General features: G+C 43.4%; 1 protein-coding gene across 8 annotated transcripts in view; it reads left to right on the top strand.

Annotated features, from left to right (window-relative positions):
* PAK5 (p21 (RAC1) activated kinase 5) overlaps positions 1 to 20,078 on the top strand; it is a 102,534-nt gene that overhangs the window by 48,636 nt on the left and 33,820 nt on the right. For 6 of the 8 annotated variants that reach the window (XM_048938298.1, XM_048938300.1, XM_048938295.1 and 3 more), the window contains exons 3-4: positions 12,051 to 12,150; positions 17,973 to 18,187. In XM_048938298.1, the coding sequence (XP_048794255.1) occupies positions 12,051 to 12,150; positions 17,973 to 18,187 (315 nt within the window). The remainder of the gene's footprint in view (positions 1 to 12,050; positions 12,151 to 17,972; positions 18,188 to 20,078) is intronic. The other 2 variants (XM_048938297.1, XM_048938296.1) reach the window with 1 other exon arrangement.

Below are 20,078 nucleotides of genomic sequence, written 5' to 3'. Positions count from 1 at the left end.
GTTTCAGAGCAGATCTGAAGCATGGAGAAACATATCTAGCGTGTTGATTTGGCCAAAGGATGGTTAATATTCAGTTGTACATCACCATCACCAAAAGACAGTGCCAGGAGCTTCTGTTTAAACCTGCAGTGTTATAGAAAACAGCATGTCATTACCTTAATCTTTTTATTCTGTTACTTAGCCATTACTCTTTCAAAAGTTTAGGCACTTTGGTTTCTGTGCAGGACCTCCTCTGGCCTGTGTTACAAAGATAGGGAATAAGAAGTAAGCTTTCTCAAATAAAATCAACCACATGTCCTCTCACCTCTGCCTTTGCATTGACTGTCACCATTTGGGGTTATTTTTCCTATACTGCTAAGACAGAAGTAAATAGAGAAGAGAGTGGCTCTTTCTGAGGTCAGAGCCTTTTTCCACTGAAGCCAACAACAGTGGTTTTGAGGTTCAGGTGATTAGACTGAAAACGAAAAGAGCAATGAGACAGCTTTATACCAGGCCACAGTTAAGTGGGTTGTGCAGATGACTTTCAGAGAGGTACAGAACCCAGAGCAGCGCGTACTCAGCTCTGCTCCATCAGGTATGCAAGGGCCTTAGTAATTCTGATTGTGACACTTACCATGGTGTTTGAAGGTATTTGGAAATATTGGGAGTTTGCTTTTAGTTTTGGTGTTCCCTCCCTGTACCTCCCTGTAAGAAAATAAGCATTTTCTTAATTTCTGTATAGAATATCTAGTTTCATAATTGGCGTTTAAGTGAATCAGTATACTGAATCAGCTGTTTGTTCAGATGGCACTAAGGGTAGTGTAGATACACTTGGTAGCTCAATTGCAGGTGCAGCTTTTTCAGGCTGAGCCCCTACTAAAGAGAGAGAAGTTCACGTGGAATTTGCACTAATTTATTCATATCACATCTCACATGTGGGTGAGCTGAGCCTCTAGCTTTTGTGGTGTCTTGAGCATTGGTTATTTTCAAGGATAGGCCACAAGTAAGAAACACAGGGAGTTGAGATTATCTTATTTCCAGTTAAAACATCCAGCCTAAACATAGTGGTTATAATGGCAGAGTTCATTACTTTCAAAGTGCTACACAGGACTTACTGGAAAAGGTATTATACAGCCCATGGTGTTTTGCATAATCATTTTAAAAGCCACCCAGAACTTCTTCCTGCGTTCATCCCAAAGAAGCTGAAAATAACTTAGAAAAGCATGCTGTCAGTAGCACTGAACTCAGGGCTGCACACTGCACACTGTTATGCAAGTTAGGGTGGTGAACAGAGAGCAACCAAAGGCTGAGTCAGGCTGTGTTGAGCAGGAATTTTTTACACTAATGAATGCTGATGAACTGAGAGGGACGGACACATAGCAGAGCGGGGCCAAGCTGTGCTGTGTATGGTGCATGGAGGTGCCACCAGGGAAGGTCCCTGCTGTGCCAGTACTGTCCACCCAAGGGCAAGGAGAGGGGCTGCCTTCTTCAGTGCTTCTCATGTATGTTGTCTGGGGCTATTTTTTCAAGTCTGAATGTTTTATGAGCATGGTTGGAGTGACAGAAGCACACCTCTAGCTCTTCCTTAGGAGCTGCAGCGGCACAGCATCTCCTGCAGCTCCATGCAAAGGTGCTACATGGTGCTGGTCTCCAATTCATGGGGATATTGGGGATCATTTGAATATGCAAAGTTATCTGAAGGGGAAATTGTGCAGGAGCAGGGATGGCTTCAGTGCTGGAGCAGTTCTCAATGGAGAACTTTGAAACAAGCAGGTGTGCATATGTGCTCACACACAAATAATGCTGTGGGGGATCAAGGGAATAGTATCGTTTGAAACAAGTGATATGGATGGTGTATCAAGATTCTGCTAACTAGAGAAGTAGAAAGCAGTAAAAATAAATGTTGCCTTGTAAAGGATGTTCGGGAACAAGACTCAAAATTTGAGGATTATAGCAGTTCTGCTGGGGAGGGACCCGGGCCCCAAGCAAAGAGCTGCCTTCTTTGGAGGAGTATTGCTGAGCACCTGGCTGACCTGCTCTCCATAACATCTGGCAGCTGCCTATCCTCTTCTTGGTGCTTTGGCAACCCAATCTGGAGTCAGCAAATGCAGCAGGAAGGGCTGTCACATTCGGTAAGCTTCAGAGTACATTAAGGGAAGGAGCTACTGCCTGGAAGTGCTTAGGCCTACTCTCTAGTTGTGGGTAAACGGGCTGCTGCTGGGAATAAGCCTACCTTGGGGCAGGACTGAGGCTCTAAAATTCCCTCTCAGCGCTTCTTAGTGTCTCTTCATGCTAGTGAAGACAAATGGCCGGTGCTGTACTACATCACACGTAATCCTTTCCTGGTTCACAATAGCAAGAGGAGAAAAAACTCATCTTCAGATTCTCTCACAGGAAAATGGCTGAATAGGATTAGAAGGCACACCAAAGCATTTTGCAAACCACATGCCTAGGAGTTTGTTTCAGCAGGAGAAATGACTGCTCTCCAGTATTAGATATGTAGGTTGGTGGCCCTGCCTGCGGCGAGGGAGTTGCAGCCTGATTGTCCTTGAGGTCCCTCCGAACCCAAGCCATTCTATGATTCTATGATCCTATGACCTGAGCTCAGTGTATGCAGTATTTCCAACCCAGAGGAACTGAAGTCATACTTCATTACTGCATGCAAAGGACTCTTGGTTTATTTTCTTCCTCTCATGAAAGTCTATGCAATCCTGATTCCTAAAGCACTGAAGGTTTTAGATGCAAGAAACTGTTATTAATTCTTTGGAGGCAGTTTGCTTAGCACTTTTCAGTGGACATGGTAATTGGATCATTTGGATTTCCAGGAGGACAGTTATGACAGGTTGCTGCAAGAAAGTGTTTTGAAGCTCAGGAAGAAAGATGCTGGAGGTTTTCAGTAGGCTTGGAGTGCAGGGGCTACCTTACATGGCTATACTGTAAAGGTTTTATTGTCATTCATTTGCAGTATCTCGAATAATTTGAGTATCATCTTTCTGAAACTTTTATATTGCTTCATAACATGCATATTATGTCATCTTCCCTGATGTCCACCTGTAGAGCACAGACAGACAGAGAATTTATTGAAATGCGTGCTCCAAAAAAGTGAGGAAAAAAATAAGCTGACATTGCTAGAGTGATGTTTTTTCAACTCCTTCTGCACACTTATCTCAGCCAGTGAACTGCACAGTGTCCTTTTTCATTCACTACTAACCCTGGTCCCCATTTTCTAGAATAACGGCACGTGTTTTCTTAATGTGTTCTTTTACAGTCACTTTTCCCGCTTATCCTTTGATATTTCCCACTTGTGTCAGCAGCTTTGTTGGATTTGGTCTGTAATGAAGTCGGGAATGAATGAGCTAACAAGCTTTCCTGCCCCTGAAAGCAGTGCTGAATGCAGCCAGAGCCAGCATGCAGAGGTTTTCCCTCCTTAATTGGTGGTATATTTTTGCTACTTAGACTTTAAGAATCTTTAACGAGATACAATTACACTAAAGTTGTGTTTTCCAGGGATATAAAAGAAGGGCTGGGGCCTGCTGTCTCCCAGCACGATTTCCCTGGGTAGAGCAGGAACCATAGGCCCTTGATTGCTGTGAGATGGTGGCCAAGCTCTTCTCTTGTTTGCGGTGTCAGCATCTCCTTCTCTGTGATAAATAAGACTTCTCAGAAAACACTCAGAGATCTTGGCTTTGCTCACAGGCTCCTTGTTAGCGGTGCTGATTTCTCAACAAAATTGCCTGATTGGAGAGTTTGGCTCAAAGGCAGCTGGGCTGGGCTGCAGACTGGACAGGGGCGATGCCATGTTGTTCAAGCAGGGCCGTTTCTTTTGGAAGGGATGTTTTGACATTGTTGTCTAAAAGTTTCCAAGCTGAACTGATTTATATACATGGTTCTGTAGCAGTTTCTCATGGTATTGCTGGACCAAGGTTTTTGGGACCATTTCAGATGAAGTGCTTGATCCTGAAGAGGAAAAGCATGCTTTTCCCAGAAGCAGAAGATGGATGGGCCCAGCAAAATGCTGTGACTCACATGCATCTTTTCTCTGAAGGAAGAAACCAGAGTTGCTTTCTGTTTCAGCCTTGTCCCTCACGAGGTGGTGGTGATCTTCCAGGATGTAGTAACCTCTTTGGTTGTTCAAAACACATAGTCAGAAAACGTTTGTATCTTAGCCATTTAAAAGCTGGGAAACGAAGAAACTCACAGTAGCATTCATCTTTATAGATTTGCACTGACTACCCAGAGATAATGTGAGAGATAATTTTTTAGTCATTGTATCTAAGATTTAACATTATGTCTTCTATTGACTTATCTGGGGCCAATCTCAGAATTTCCACACTGGTTTCAAAATTAGAGCAGAAGGGGTCTCTATTTATCCATTAAATCTTTATCTCCCAGTTAGATTGAGAGTGGGTGAGACCCATCACTTCCTAGTTGCGGTTCAGGGACACCAAAAGTTTACACAGAGCAAGATTTCTTACCTCTGAAAAACTCAGTGTTGAGGAATTGTTCAAATCAAATGCAGATGTTGACCATGGTGCATGATGAAGTGGAAGAAGATAGAGCAAGCATTGCTTTATAAATGTTCAAAGCTTTGTATAAAAAAACTTACAGTAAACTTTGAGGAGAGTAAGTTCTAGCAAATCATTTAAGAGATCGCTTCTCATTTTTAACATGGAGAATGACTGTAGGATAATAGGATGAGAATTGACTTTCAAACCAGTTTTTCAGTTCTATGCAGAGAAAAAAAGGACTGGAAAATATGTAAGAAGTAAAAATGTAAAGTGGAATCTAAGCATTTGCAGTTTATTTTAGATCATTGAAATGTTTCTCCTTCACATTCAAGTGATGCAGAGCAAAACTTGATAATAAGTTGACAGTAAGGCAGGAAACCCACAAGCATGATTTTAATCTTCTGAGTACTTGCTGTGGGTGTGTTAGTCTATAGACATGTTTGCATTTTGAAGATATTTTGACATATAATCTAATTTTCTTCCATGTCTTGGTAAACACAAGTCAGACAATGTGTTTCACTCTGAAGAATGTTTTTATTATAAGAGACTCTCCATTAATTACGTGGCCTTCACTTCTTTAGATCATACATTGCAAAATGATCTTTATATTACAAATGAAAATGATAGTGGAAAGAGCGATTCCTGAGAGCCAGAGCCCCTGCCTCATTAACACCTTGACTCTGGAGCATGTGGTGCTGTCACAGCTGTACATCCCTGTTGGTGCATGTCACTGCATACCCTGCAGTCTGCTCTCTGCATGCTGGGAAGTAATAATAAATAATAATTATTATTATTTATAATTTATATTTATAATAATAAAAAATTCACCTGTGCTAGTGAAGGCACCCCCAGCTACCCACTTCAGTAGGTCTGTGATGCCAGCTTTGTGGTCACCATCAAGCGTTGGGGAAGAAACTCAGTTTCAGAAGAACTTTACACAGAGAGGAGAAAAAAGTTATTTGAATGCCCAAGAGCCTTATTATTTTATTGTGTTGCATGTCAGTGGCAGTCCATGTGTTTTGCCAAGGCTTTGTCAGCCCACTGAGGATGTGGACCAGAATGCAGATTACATGTAACCTGGTGCACGATCAGTCAGAGCAACTTTTCAGGTGATTTTCAGGCAGTTTCTGAGTCCTTTCTCTTGACAGATGTGTGTTTTCATATTCCTGCAATTCTTACAGTACAGTCACCTGAACCTGTAGAAATGCTGGTGTGTAATTAAATAATACTGTTTCACTACTGTGGTTTTCTGTAGTGCTTCTTGCTCTTTCTGCTCCCTCTATCTGCTCTCCTGTTGTGTCATCACATTTCTTCTTGGTAGTGTTTCCTGAATGTTTTGGGGTTTTTTTTTAGTTCAAAACATTAAAAGTGAGTAGCTGTTTCTTAGTCCTTAGTTACACCCTTCATAGTATAGCAGTATGTATTTGGAAATACTATATAATAAAACCCCAGAAAAATATTTCAACTGCTTCTAAGCTTCTGAAGTCACTTGAGGTATGGTATGTTGTGCTGAATGGGTGTCTTATTTAACACCCTGTCCTGTGGGTGTCCAGCATTTCCAGCAAAATTATTACCATCAGTTATTTCAAGCTGAGCACCCAAAGGATCATTTGTTTCTGAAAATCAGGAATCTTTTCATTTGCTAGGGCTAGAAATATTTTGAGATACCTCCTGAGGTTGGAGATTTGTGGGGTTTTTTTGTTTGCTTGGTTATTTTTCTTCGCTTGTTTGTTTTTCCCCTTTTTAATGTGCCTCGAGGTGTTGCAGACAAATTCACTGCAGGAGACTCTGTCTGTACATTGCTGCATGAGTGTGAGTGTGTATAAGATAATAGAGAGTGACTGACTACAATATGTGCATTTAAGCTACTCACTGAAAATTACTGAGCATTAAAATCCACCGGGAATCACACGAGTTCTAAATTAGGGAAGCACATGTCATTCAGTATGTGGAAATGAGTCCTTGTACAAGAGCAGCTCTCAATAAAAAGACTGAGTGTTGTTCCCTAGAGTACATAAATCCTAGTTTGGCCACTCTGTACCAGCTTTTACTATTTCTCTAGAAGCTTACATTGCCTTTTGTAATTATTTTTTTCCTGTATTTTGTTCCACTGTGCATTTCTTGTGGGCCGTCTGTCAAGAGACTGTGCTGTGCTGTGATGAGTGAGCTGTAAAGAAAGTATTGTGGTGCTTAACGTGGACAGTGACAGGTTCTGGACAGCTTATAATTGTTTAAATGTGTTTTTAATTACATTGTGCAGTGTCACACTCTGAAAAACTGGCAATTTGACCTAAGGTTGAAATGAGCCAAATGCTGTAGGGTAAATGACCATTTTTAGGAAGGATGACACTTTTCTGCTTATTAGATATGGTCAGGATGTCAGTCCGAATATATTCTTCTATGATTAAAGCATGTATGAGGGCTGTTCCAAAAATAATGCCTCCAATTTTATTATGTTGGTCCATGACATCAGAGGCAGATGTTGGTAGTGCAGCAATAGAGCTTGAACCTTCCCACCTATGTTCTGTTACATTTTGTTGCCCTGTGAAAGACGGCAGCAGAGGGCAGTCTGAAAAATGGTGTCCGATATGGAAGCTCATATGAAGCAAAAGTAATTGAATTCCTCTATATAGAAAAACATAGCACTCATTGATACTCACTGACGCTTGCTGAACATTTCTGGACACCAGGCAGAGGATGTGAGTGCAGTGAGGCAGTGTGTGCTGCATTTCAGAAGAGGCGGCAGTGACATGAAAGACAGGCTGTGTTCCACACAGCTGTGCACAGCTGTCACACCACAAAATGAAGAGCGTCTCAGTCACGTTTTCCACAAGAATCGGCAGATTACAGCCAGGGAACTGAGCACAGAGCAGAGTATCAGCTTCAAGGCTTTGGAAACTGGTGACAACACTGGAATATTGCTAACTTTGTGCCAGTTGTATCCCACAAATGCTTGCATAGGAAGAGAAGGCACGCCATCTGTAGGTTTGTCAGAACCTATTGAACCACTGTGAGGCTGAAGGTGACCGTTTCCTGGTCACATCATTACTGGTGATGAGACGTGGTGTCACTGCTTTGAGCTGGAGTCAAAATGGCAGTCTGTAGAGTTGGTGACATGAGAATTCCCCACTGAAAGAAAAGTTCAAAACACAGCCTTCAGTGGGTAAAGTGATGTGTGCCATCTTTTAGGGTAGGAAAGGAGTGATTCTTTTGGATTCCCTGCAACCCTAGCAAACCATCAACTCTGATTGCTACATTTTGACCCTGATTAAGCCTCAAGCTTCCAGAGTGAGATCAGAGAGCAAGACAGTGTTTATCTTGTAACCCTATTATGCCAAGCCCTGTACCAGTTTGAAAGCTGTGGAGCACACTGTCAATTTTGGCTGGACTGTCCAACCACCCCTGCTGTGTAGTGTGGATTTGGTACCTTCTGACTGCCATCCATTTGATCTGATGAAAGATGGACTGTGTGGACAGCATTTTCCTAACAGCAGTGCTATCCTAGCAGCTGTGAAACAGTGGATCACCTCCACTGGTGCAGATTTTAAGGGGCACAGCATGTAGGCTCTTGTTTTTTTGTTGGCAAAAATGCATAGCTAATGGTGATGACTGTGTTGAAAAATAGTGTGTTGTAGCTGAGAATTTGCACTATATATAGTGTTATATAGTATAGTCAAATAGTGTTACTGTGCTCTGTGTATCTGTTACAGTTTCCAAGGAAATAAATAGGAAGTGTTACTTTTGGAGTGACCTATACATTTTAAAAGTATTTAAATAGCTCTGGAGTCTTTCCTATCTTAAAAAATGTAATGACTATTGAAAATCCATGGAATGTAGACAAGTAAGTTGAATCCTGTTGACCATCAGGCATGTTTGTGGCTAAAATTCATGTTGGCATGCTATAAAAATAGTATTTCTGTACTTTTGAATCAAATAGGTAAGAGGGTGGAAAATCCTTATGGTCACAGGTGATTGATTTGTTATCAGTGATGCTGTTTACATGGAGAAAAGCTTAGTTAGCACTGTGGTGGAGGATTCTCAATATTGAGGCTGCATTGGCTGGCTTAATTCATTCAAGATTCGTAGATCCTTTTTGTAGTCTCCGAGTGGTTACATATTGTCATCTTGATTCATTGGTAGGGTGCATGAGAATGCTTTCTAAAGGTTTGCTTTACTGTTTCCAAATTGAAACACTAAAATAATAAAGCAGAGGGTTAAACAGAGACCATGGAGAAACTGGTCTCAAATTGATGAACCTACCTGGCATTCTCCTGCCCGCAGTGTAAACCATCCACTTGACAAATGAAACAGTACTTTTAATGAGGTCTGAAGCTGTTTATGTAAAAGAAATAACAGGATCACCCTTTAGATAAGACCAGTAGAAGAATGACCCAACAAAAGACATTCTGCCCATACAGAAACGTCCGGGTGTTGTTGGGAAAGCATTTAGCAGTAGGTGGACAGTTGGACTAGATATCTTAGGAGGCTTTTCCAACCTTGATGATTTTTTCCAGTGGTAATCTGTGCTTTGGTTGTAGGCAGCAGGAAATGAGCCCCACCAGGAAGTTTAGAGCCATCCTTACAGCAAACAAAGAAATACGAAGCTATTGTTGCTGGTATTGTTTCATGTAAAGAATATTAAACTTTTTTCTCATTTTAATAGCTACATATATATATATATATATTTATATATACACAGATATGTCAGCCTGTGTATGCAAAATGTTGCAGCAAAGCAAACTTCTCTGTGTGGGCCAGAATCAATGTTTCCTGCATGTTTCCTTCCATCCTGTATGATGACCCATGGACTTGACTTTCACTTCTTAAAAAGGAAGAATGACAGGTCAGAATGGAAAAGCCGCTTTGTAGCTGAGGGAGAGCTGCTGGACAGTGAGTTAACACAGGTTTATCAAGAGCCAGCCCGACTCTGGAGCTGCACTGAAGAGCTGTCGTAAACCCCTGGCTTGAAAGCAAGGCAGGTGGCAAAGGTGAATTTGTCTTGTGAATTTTCTGTGGTTTGTGCCTTTGTTCATGGCCAGGTTCAATCTCCTTCGATGTGCTTCAGCAGTGGGGAGTTACAGCTGTGCCAGCTGAAGGAGAACCAGTGTGACTTCTGCCTCTTGCTTGTGGAGTATTTCAGAGCTGCCATCAGTCAGTGAGCAGACAGTAGCTCTCACCTCAAGATGGAATACCAGCCCGACTCACATTTATCTCAAGTACTGGCTATGCAAGCTGGTTGACACATTAATTTAGTTTGTGCTTCTCAGTTCGTACTCTTTTCGCTTATGATCAAATATTGGAAAAGGTTACAATTAATCACAGAGTGAGAATGGAAGCTGGCAAAGCTAATGATGGATTATTACATTCTGTCTGCTCTGTAGGAGAGTAGCTGGGGGACTTGCATGACAGAAAACTATTGTTAGTAATGAGAAATTACTAAAGGAAAGCAACTTACACCCATCTCCCATTTTGCAACCTATGTTTCTTCTTTGGAGTTTTTAAAAATGAAGCAATTTGCTAACGCTGTTGGCTTTAGCCAGGTTTTGTGGCTACGTGGCTGCCTTTGCAGAGTTGTGAGGCACCAAGAGGTTTCAGCTCTTGATGCAGCCTTGTGCTCTGGGCTCACAGCAGATGAATGGTCAATGTGTGAAGCCAATTTCCAAACACTAACAGCGTGTCTGCCCCCAAGCTGCAAGATTGTATAGCAGAGGAACCACAGGGAGTCCTTGCAAAAAAAAAACAACGTGGACTGGTGGACTGTCTGTGTTGTGTGCTTGTTCTTTGAAAATGAACTAGTTGCTGGTTGTTAAAAAGCGAAAGTGGTGCTGGGCTGAGACAGATGATGAAAAATGAGCCCTTCCTGAGGTAGTATTTACGACCCAGCCACGTGCTCAAGCAGCAAAAGCTTTGGGTAAGAAATACTTCCAGGTTTCCCAGGGCAGACTTCTACCTGTGGCTATCAGCAAGTGATGCTGCTGGGCACAGAGTCTTCCCTTGATTTAATGGGACACAGCATCTGGCTGCTGAAATTATAACATAAGGAAAAGAAATGGAGCTTTTGTAGCTGTGGTATGCAGTCATTAAAAACTAAATTTTAAAGTAAAAATACCCATCTCACTTTATATTATTTACAAGGCTTTCTTATGCTTTTAAGTATGGTGGAATTTCATAGTCCATTGCTCGCTGCTGGTCAGCAAGATTGTCTGGGATTGCAAGTGCTGCTGTCAGTGCCTAGGGTGCACCTGGGCTCCCTGGTAGTTTTCAAGGTACAACACGAAATAAACCTTTCTTACTTGCCTAATTTCAATCTAAAGAAGAGCCACCTTCTGAGAGGGGAATAAAACTGCATCTCCTGCTTTTTCATTGGGAACAGGGCCTGGCCTTTGGTTGTTACTTAATCCACAGACTTCTGTTTACACATTTGATGATTTAAATGAATAGCTCCTAGTATATGATAAAAGATATATAGAACACCTTAAGCCATAAGTCATAAGGTGTTCTGTGTTCCTTTTATTTCAGCTGGTTGGGCTTTACATGCCATAAGTGCATAACTGTTCTCCAGGGCTATTTGCATCAGTTTACACTTTCAGTGTTTCTGTTCATCAGCTTGTCTCCGTATCCGCTATCTCACATACAGAGGAGAGTCCTAGGCTGGAGCCAAGGGTATGAGTCTGTGTAACTGGAGCAACCTGTCATCTCTCCATGGTAGCCTACAGGACAAACTTAGAGACACAAGCTGGACAAGGCTTCAAATTGTCATAGAGAGGCTGTTGCTGTGCGTCCATGGAGGTGCTCTAAGTTCATACATCCTCTTGCAAGGACCTGAATGGTCTCTTTGTATGTGACTGCGAGGCAGCACACAGGCGATGGAGTAGATTTGCTTTGCTAGTCTGTGTGCCATAACCTTGCACGTGCAGGTGTCTCAGATGTGGGGTTTTTTTTCAGCATGTCATGACTTGACTCATCATCGAAAACCACACTTGAAATTTGGGCTTGTCCAGATGTCTGTTGCACTGCAGTGATCAGTGAATTATTTGTGTGTGTGAAAAGGAGTCAAATGAAAAGGAGCCACTTTTTTTTCCTAGCCTTGTATAGATCTAACAGCCAGGCTTTGCTGGTTGAGTCTAATTCAGTTTGTTAGGAACTGCAGTAAGCAGCATTGAGAGGTGCCGTGATTACTCCCAATAGTGTGTTTTCAGTATTGCCTCTGTTCCTGCAGCAGCTGGATGAGCTTTGTTATAACCATTCGGCATGCACCAGCAGGGCAGAGAGCGTGCCTTTCCTGAGAGGGTAAGTGAATAACATGAAGACTGGAATGTTACAGGGCAGGGTCTCTTAAACCTTATGAATGGCTGTACTGCTGTCAGTACTGGCTATTATACCAGCCTCTGCCCAGACCTCTCACTGAGCATCACCTTGCCCCACACGTGTAGCAGTAACCAACCAGTCTGTGTGTTAGCAAAGCACCTACAAGCAGAGGACAGACGTCCCAGTTACGCTCATTCCCACAAAAATAGCAACACCTTAGGAGTATGACAGCTCTCATTTCCTCTCGTTCGGTAGGGGAGAGCGCAGGAGAAGCTGGACAGAGCGGTGCCACTTGCTGAGAGACTTGGCACGGTCAGGAATACATTGAAGGCTGTCAAGAGGAATTTAGTTAAGGGTGAGTGCTCTGGCATGGGGAGGGACGGGTGAGGGTGCCCAGCAGGCAGCCCCCCACAGCCACCAGCCTCCCTGTGTCTCTGCTCAAAGCAGGCAATTGCCCCATGGCCTACAGTATATTTTCTTGACCAACTCCATTAGGAAGTCAGATTTTGCTAACAACTGCAAGAGGGTAGCTGTGCTCTGTGACACAGATTGGGTAAATGGTGCCTGAATGAATGTTTCTTTAAAAGAGTGCATTCTATGCTTTTGATAGAAAGTTTGTTAATGTTTATGTTGCACGGATGCCATTCAGCATCCTGAGGAAATGGAGAGGTCAATCATTTCTCTTCGGATACCTTTGTGCCTTCTATTGCTAAAACAATTTGATAAGCCTTGGAGAGCATTTTCATTTATTCATTTCTCCAGGCTGTTTACTGCTTTTCCACATGATTAAATGCTTCATTTTTTTAATATCAGATCAATAAAATCATGGTAGAAAGATTAAATTTTCTCTTTTTGAGGTCTGAGGATGAAGTACCTTGTATGGCATATTCTGGGGACAAAACCAAGGCTCTTCTAAGCCGGAATCACTGAAGAGTCACTGGCTTGGCTTCCTCAAACCATGTCCTCTGTCGGGGACAAGTGGCATCATTCACATGCAGCAGTGCTTCAGTGCTGTGGTTTGAAAAGGAGATAGTAGTTGAAGTGATCATTGGTTTTACAAAGCTTAGTGTGATGAGGTTGGTTTGGGCACACAGCCCTGGCAGCTGCAGCCTGACCTGCATTCTCCCATTCACAAATGCTGTTTGAGGTAGGTGCAAATCCATGGAAGATCCATGGAAGTGTAAATGTTTACGTGTGTGGTGATCTAAGAATGTGACCATGCCTTCAATTGTGCTGTATTTAAAAACAAACAAACAAAAAAACCTGTCTGGATGGCTGGGCCCAGAGAAGGTGGTGAATGGAGTGAAATCCAGCTGGTGACCAGACACTAATGGTGTTCCCCAGGGGTTGGTACTGTGGCTGGACCTGTTTAATTCTTTATTGACGATTTTGATGAGAGAATTGAGTAAGTTTGCAGATGACTCCAAGCTGGGGGAAGTACTGATCTTCCTGAGTGTAGAAAGGTCTTACAGAGGGACTTGGGCAGGTTGGATCAGGGGGCTGAGACCAGCAGGATGAAGTTCAGCAAGACCAAGTGTCAGGTCCTGCACTTTGGTTGCAACAACCCCATGCAGTGCTTGGGACAGAGTGGCTGGAAAGCTGCATGGACGTGGGGGTGCTGGTCAACGCTTGACTGAGAATGAGCCACCAATGTGCCCAAGTGGCCATGATGGCCAGCAGGGGAAGGGAGGTGATTGTCCTCATGTAGTCAACTCCGGTGTGGCTGCACCTGGAATACTATGTTCAGTTTTGGACCCTGCTACAAGAATGACATAGAGGCACTGGAGCGTGTCGAGGCAAAGAAGCTGGTGTATGAAGCACAAATCTTATGAGGAGTGGCTGAGGGAACTGGGATTGTTTAGTCTAGAGAAAAGAAGGCTCGGAGGAGGCCTTATTGCTCTCTACAACTGCATGAAAGGAGGTTGTAGTGAGGATTGGGTGAGGGATTGGCCTCTTCTCTCAAATGAATAGCAATAGGACTAGAGGGAGTGCCCTGAAGTTACACCAGGGGAGGTTCCGGTTGGATATTAGGAAGAATTTCTTCTTCAAAAGAGTGGTGAGACATTGGAACAGGCTCCTCTTCTGATGATGGAGTCACCATCCCTGAACGTGTTTAAGGGAAGGCTAGATGTAGTACTTGGTGACATGGTTTAATGGGCAGTATTAGTGGTAGGTGGATGGTTGGACTAGATAATCTTTAAGGTCTTTTCCAACTGTAATGATCCTATTATTATTCTTAGAGAAAAATCAGAGGAAATGAAGTTTGCTTGGTATTGCTGTGTGTATTAATTCCAGTTGTTCAGAGGGAGCATGGTAAGGAGAGGTCAGCTTTGCTTTGCAGTGAAACAGAGACCTTGCTGGCTAATGAAGCAGAGGCAGCACACAGCATTTGTTATTGATGCCATTAAGAGCCAGACAGGGCTGTGCTCCTTTTGACGGTGCCAAGTGGCTGTTTGAAGAGCTGGTGAAGAGCCTGCGGTGCCCAGAGCCCTCCTGCCCCACTCCAGTGGTGTCAGAGATGCTGTCAGCAGGGTTTCCAGGACACCTGTAATGGGCACAGCCCCATGGGAGATGCTCTTCAGCCACAGAGATGCACAGCATTTGTGCTTTTGCCTGCATGGCTGAATCTGTCTCTTGTTGTATGAGGTGCTGGTATCCCTGTCTCTGTGCTAGAGCTTCACGGTCGATTTAAGCTGATGTAAGCATGAGCTGCAGTCAAAAGGGAGAGCTTCTACTGCTGCCTCTATGTGAACGGTGGCCTGAGCATCAGATTTGAGAGTTAAATATTCTACTGAGAAAGTAAAAGTGTCACTGAACCAGATTTCACATTTACATTCATCTGCAGTAGTATTTTAAAATTGGAGGAGAACAGTATAACAAAACACAGTTTAACAGCCTGGAGAAGAGGAGGCTGAGGGGAGGCCTCGTGGCAGCTGCAGCTCCTCACGATGCAGGGAGCAGTGATGAGCTCAGCTCTCTGCTGTTCTGAGGGGTCGGCATGGAGTTGTGTCAGGGGAGGGGCAGGTAGTGGTTAGGGACAGGTCTGCCCCAGAGAGCAGTGGGCACAGCACAGGCTGCCCAGGGCAAGCATGGAGTTGCTGGAGCTCAGGGAGCAGGACTTTTAGGCACTGTGTTTGGATCTTGGGTGGTGCTGTGTGGAGCCAGGAGTTGGAGTCACTGATTCCTCTGGGTCCCTGCCAACTTGGCATACTCTGTAATTCTAATAACATTCTGTTGAATTATTATTGTTTTTAAAGGCAGTATGTACCATTGCTAGCTGGTGAGCTTTTACCTACTGTCTCTGAATGGTTCCATGCAACCAGTAATTGCATTAGGGAATAAGTCTGGAGTGGAAACCGTGCGAGTATGGCATTGATTAGATGAAGAAGCAAATTTCTAGTGCTGCTGGTTTAAAATGCAACTCCAGTAGGCCTTATAGATTCAAATCCCAGAGGGTGAATGAAATCAATCGAGTGCCATTGATCTGATGCCAGCTGTGATTAGTGGAGCCCCATGGATGAATGGTGCCTGAACTGCTGGCTGCTTCTGTTTTAGCCTTGAAATTGAGTAACAGAGTTCAACTACTAAGACTTTGGGCTAGTCTGGAAACATTTCTGCAAGTGCTGCATGGTACCATCAGTAAGAAAAATAAAAGGGTCGTAATGTTGGAAGTGGAAAAAGGGCCTGGTAGCAAAGTGATGGTTATAATATGTTTCAGGAGAAAAAGGTGAGGAAGATAATTCAGGTTAGTAGACATGGAGAGACTGTCAAACAGGGCAAATTTGGAGGGAGTTCAAGGAAGGGAAATGAAGCCTGAGAAGATGAGACCTGCAAAAAGAAGAAAAAAACAAAAAGAGCCAACAGGAGCATGTCTGCCCCATCTAAAGAAAACACCCACAAGGGAGACGTTGTCACTTGCAAATGTATGGGGGGAGGTATAAAGCAGCCAGCAATCAATTTCCTAATAACGGACTTGATCTATTAATGAAATAGTAAGGTGGAATGAGAGCAGAACAAAAACCTGATTTATCATCCCATCTCTTCTGCAATGGCAGCAGTGCGACTGTATTTTCTTCACCTGAGTCATAAAGGTGAAGCAGTGTCTTTACAGCCTCTCCATGAAGCTGCTGTTTAAGGCAAATACTTTTGTTTCAGCTGCTTTAGGACCTAGGAAGCCCCACTTGAAATGGCCGCAAGATCAAGGTGGAGAGCTGTCTTGAGGCAAGCAGAGAGGTTTCTGAGAACAGGGCTGTATTTCATTGAAAAGCAGCAGGACCTTTCTTTGTTTCCCTGGGGCCAGGGATTTCTCCTGCTTCCTTAGGCATCAGTTTTCTCAAATCCTTTGTAAAAGTAACTTCTGAGCTTGCCTTATCACTGGACTGTGCTCTGGTTTAAGGTGGGACCCAGAAACCCAAGGATTAATCCAAATGGTCAACACGTTGACTGTTTCCTGTGCTGACACAGTGAGCAAATACTTTATTCCCTTTTGATTTGTAGTTAATTCCTCTTTCCACTTTGCCCTGAAACTTTTCTTGCCCCAGCAATCCATGCATACCCTCTGCAGCCCCTCTTGCTGCCTCCTCAGCTGTCCTGGGAGGAAGACCAATTCACTGTCATCCTAGGGACAGCCAAAATGAAGCTGAACAACAAAATAGTGCAAAGATAGCTGAAATCCACACAAAGTCAGAATCAAGTTTGGAGCAAGTTGCCACACTGACATTTGTAAGTTTTTTTGAACAAGTAGTTTGGAGCAGAATATTCCACACAGAGTGCCTCTGGTCAGCCACAGCGATGCTAAGTAAGTAGTGCTAAATAGTGGTGATGCTAAATAAGTTGCACTTGTACTTCCCATGAGAAAAGAGTCCACCAGTCCCTGAAACACAGGTTGAGCTCCTCCTTCTAGAATTGATGCAAGGCTGTGGCATGCATTGCAAAAAAAAACCATCTGAGATCTAAGTGTGAGAAAGTAATTTTGGGAGAATTTCCATCACAAATAGGATGTAATGTATGGTTTAACCATCCCAGGGTGCTAACAACACCTTGAGAATAACAGAAGGATTTTGATTAACACGCCTCCAAGCATGCCATGAAGTAACTAATATAATTGATCAAAAAACCTCAGTTTCTGCAGAGTAAATACTGTAGCAGAGCTTTACCAGACAGCCAGGTCAACTTTGGTCTGTCCAGCAGCATACAAGCATGGAAAGTCACTGTTCGTCTGACAGCTTCCAGTTCCTAGCTTGTGTGGATTGGTAGCAGAGGGACTTCTCTCTTCCCATCCAGATTAATGCAGATAGTGTGCATCATCTGCAAAAAGAAAGAATGAGCTATTCCTCCATCATGCACCTCTGAATGAGTAGGGCCCTTGCTGTAATGAATCCCACCTGAGGGTGCTGGTCCCAAGCCAACAAGCTGCACCCACCCAAGCAAAAACCCAGGTACTTTGGAGATGCACTGTTGTCTTTCAAGGACCTTGTTGCCATCAGAATGACAACTGGTGCTATGTGAAAGTAATGATTATGGCACCTGACAGTATTGTGAAGCAGGACCCTTTACAAATGCAGATGAAGGCACTTAGACCAGATTAGTGTTAGATCTGTACGCACCATCTAAAATGGCAGTGTGAGAATAAAATCTGCTTTCACTGCTGCTGGGTGCAATCCAGCTGTGAACAGGGGCCAGGCTCTCAGCTGGGTTGAGTTGTCTTTTCTGTGAGATGTAGTATATAGATTTAAGATGTAAAGCTGTGTGTTTGTTGTAGTGGTGTGTCAGGGTGCTGCTGTTTGAGTAAAGCACTATAGGGCTGCAACTGTAAAGCTCGGGGCTGTGAGCTTTTGTGGGATGTACCTTGCAGTGCAAGCAGGCCAGAAGAGGAAGGAGTAGGAAGTAAGACCTGGGGCTTTCTCTTCTGGGTATGGAGGCAGTTCCTTTTTCCAGAAGGTATCATTAACATGTGTAGATTAGAGACTTAGTTAAGTTTATGAAATCTCAAACGGAGATTTCTCTGTAGAACGTCCTCTGAGAAGGGGGATAGACCTCAAAGCTGGTACGCTTGGAGGAAAATCTATGTAGGTATTCGGTTGACAACATCCAGCAGAATTTTCCATACGGCAGAGAGAACAGCTAATGGCTGCAGCAAAGCATTAAGGTGTTTTTTTTCCCCTGTTACTTCTCCAGGTTTTTCCACCATGTTCGGAAAGAAAAAGAAAAGGCTTGAAATTTCTGGGCCCTCTAACTTCGAACATCGTGTCCATACTGGCTTTGACCACCGGGAGCAGAAGTTCACAGGACTACCTCAGCAATGGCACAGCTTGCTGGCAGACACGGCCAACAGGCCAAAGCCTATGGTGGACCCATCATGCATCACTCCCATTCAGCTCGCACCTATGAAGGTATTGTGTAAGGTCTTTCTTTCTTGTTGCCTTTGAATTTCCTGACCTATCTTTAATTGCATAGTTGAAGCTGTGCATGAGCTTATCCCTAAAATGCCTGTGTTTGCACTGAGAAGGTACTTGCTGCGTGAGGTGTTGTTGGGCACTTCTTTTTCTAATTTCTGTATGGAACTACATCTCAGTAAAGGGTTATCTGACAGCTGTGATGTAACCACTTCTGTGTCCTTAATCTGCCCACGTTGCTAGAAATATAAAGGAGATCAGAAGGAGGACGTGTTAGGCTTGGCCACCAAGCACCAAGAGACAGAAGATATTTGTTCGCATCACCACGAGCATCTGGGAAACAGGCATAGCTGGGGCGGAGGGGCAGAGCTGCAAGCCCAGAGAATTGGAAATCCAAATGTTTAATACTAGGGCTATGAGGTAAAACTGCATTTATAAAACTTGTCCCAGAAGAGCTTGTGTCACAGGCCTTGCTTGGGCCATGTGTTCACATTCCTGGGCTGCAGAAGAAAAAGCTGCAAGTCCCAGTGGAGGCTCCAAATGTTGCTCCTCTGCAGCATAAAATTCCTTGATAATTAATTTAAGAAAGGTGCTAGAGGCAAAGGCAGGCAGGGAGGGATAAGTACAAGGAAGGAAAAAAATTATATTGCTTGTTAAGCCCAGAAAAGAGCTCATGGAGGGATCTTGTTGCCATCTGTGAGCACCTGCAGGTTAATACAGATGGTGGAGCAGAGCCCTTCTCTGGGTGACAGAATGGAGGGAGCAGACCCAAGCTGTGGCTTGGGAAATTCAGACCAGACAGGTGGTGAAAAAACGTTGCTGAAAGGATGGAGCAGCACTAGATGGGTGCCATTTTGGCTCTGAGCTACCCGTCCTTAAAAGTGCAAGATACAGTCAGACAAACAGCCTCATTTAGTAATGGTTCTGACATTGCACATCCTGATGTCCCACTAAATGTCACCTGTGTGCTGGCAGTACCACACCCTTGCTGTCATGTGGCTGAAAGATAAATTTAGGATTTCATCCTCACAGATTTTTCTGAAGCAAGGGAAAATCAGATAATCCTGGGAGCGCAGACCCTGTGTTTATATTTGATAAGTGCTCTTTGCTAAATTTGCATTTACTGCCTGCACCTGAAGGACACTCAGTAGTTGCTGATCAGGATTGCTGGGCATTGCAGCAGGGTAAAGGGTATAAAAGCAAAGTCTTGGATTTTTTGCTGCGATAAAACACTTCACTGTATAAATGAGGCCCAGAATAATTTGGAAAAAAGTAGGCAAACCTTTGCCAGATGGAGTGGAAGAGCAAATGTGTTTCACAGCCCTTTGAAACACCAAAATATTCTTGGGACATGAATGCATAAAGATGTCTTAAAACAAATTGGTTTCTTATCTTGCAGCAATACCATCTATTTTCTGTAGTTCTGGAGCCATAAATCCTTAAGTTTAAAATGCTTTAAAATGTATTAGATTTCTAAACACCTTAAAAGAAGTGTGAGTCTAGGACTAGTGCTGCAAATGGACACATACATGCATAGCTTTGTTTGCGAGTAGAGCTCTGATGAGGCAATATACACTGCTGTGTGTGAAGGATTGAGCCCTGAATGAATTAACTGCTGCACTTCTAAGTGGAGAAAACTATGGACAGTTTTCCAAGAAATGGTCTCTTTTTGTTTTTCTGTCTGTTTATCAAACGTTTGTCTATATATGGAGGAGGTGTGTACATCCAGCACTCAGTATCTGTTCATGCAATGGGAATGCAGTTCTGAACTAAATCTTACCTTGCCAGAAAAAGCTCCTTTGGGAGCAGGCTGGGGCCAGGAGCCAAAATACAGTCCTGAACTGAGCTTGTTCTCCCAGTATAGTCTTGGGCCACATTGCTTTATAAT

Source organism: Lagopus muta, chromosome 2, assembly GCF_023343835.1.
Source record: "Lagopus muta isolate bLagMut1 chromosome 2, bLagMut1 primary, whole genome shotgun sequence".
Taxonomy (NCBI): domain Eukaryota; kingdom Metazoa; phylum Chordata; class Aves; order Galliformes; family Phasianidae; genus Lagopus; species Lagopus muta.
Note: the sequence above shows the minus strand (reverse complement) of the source record. Positions and strands in the feature narration are given on the sequence as shown.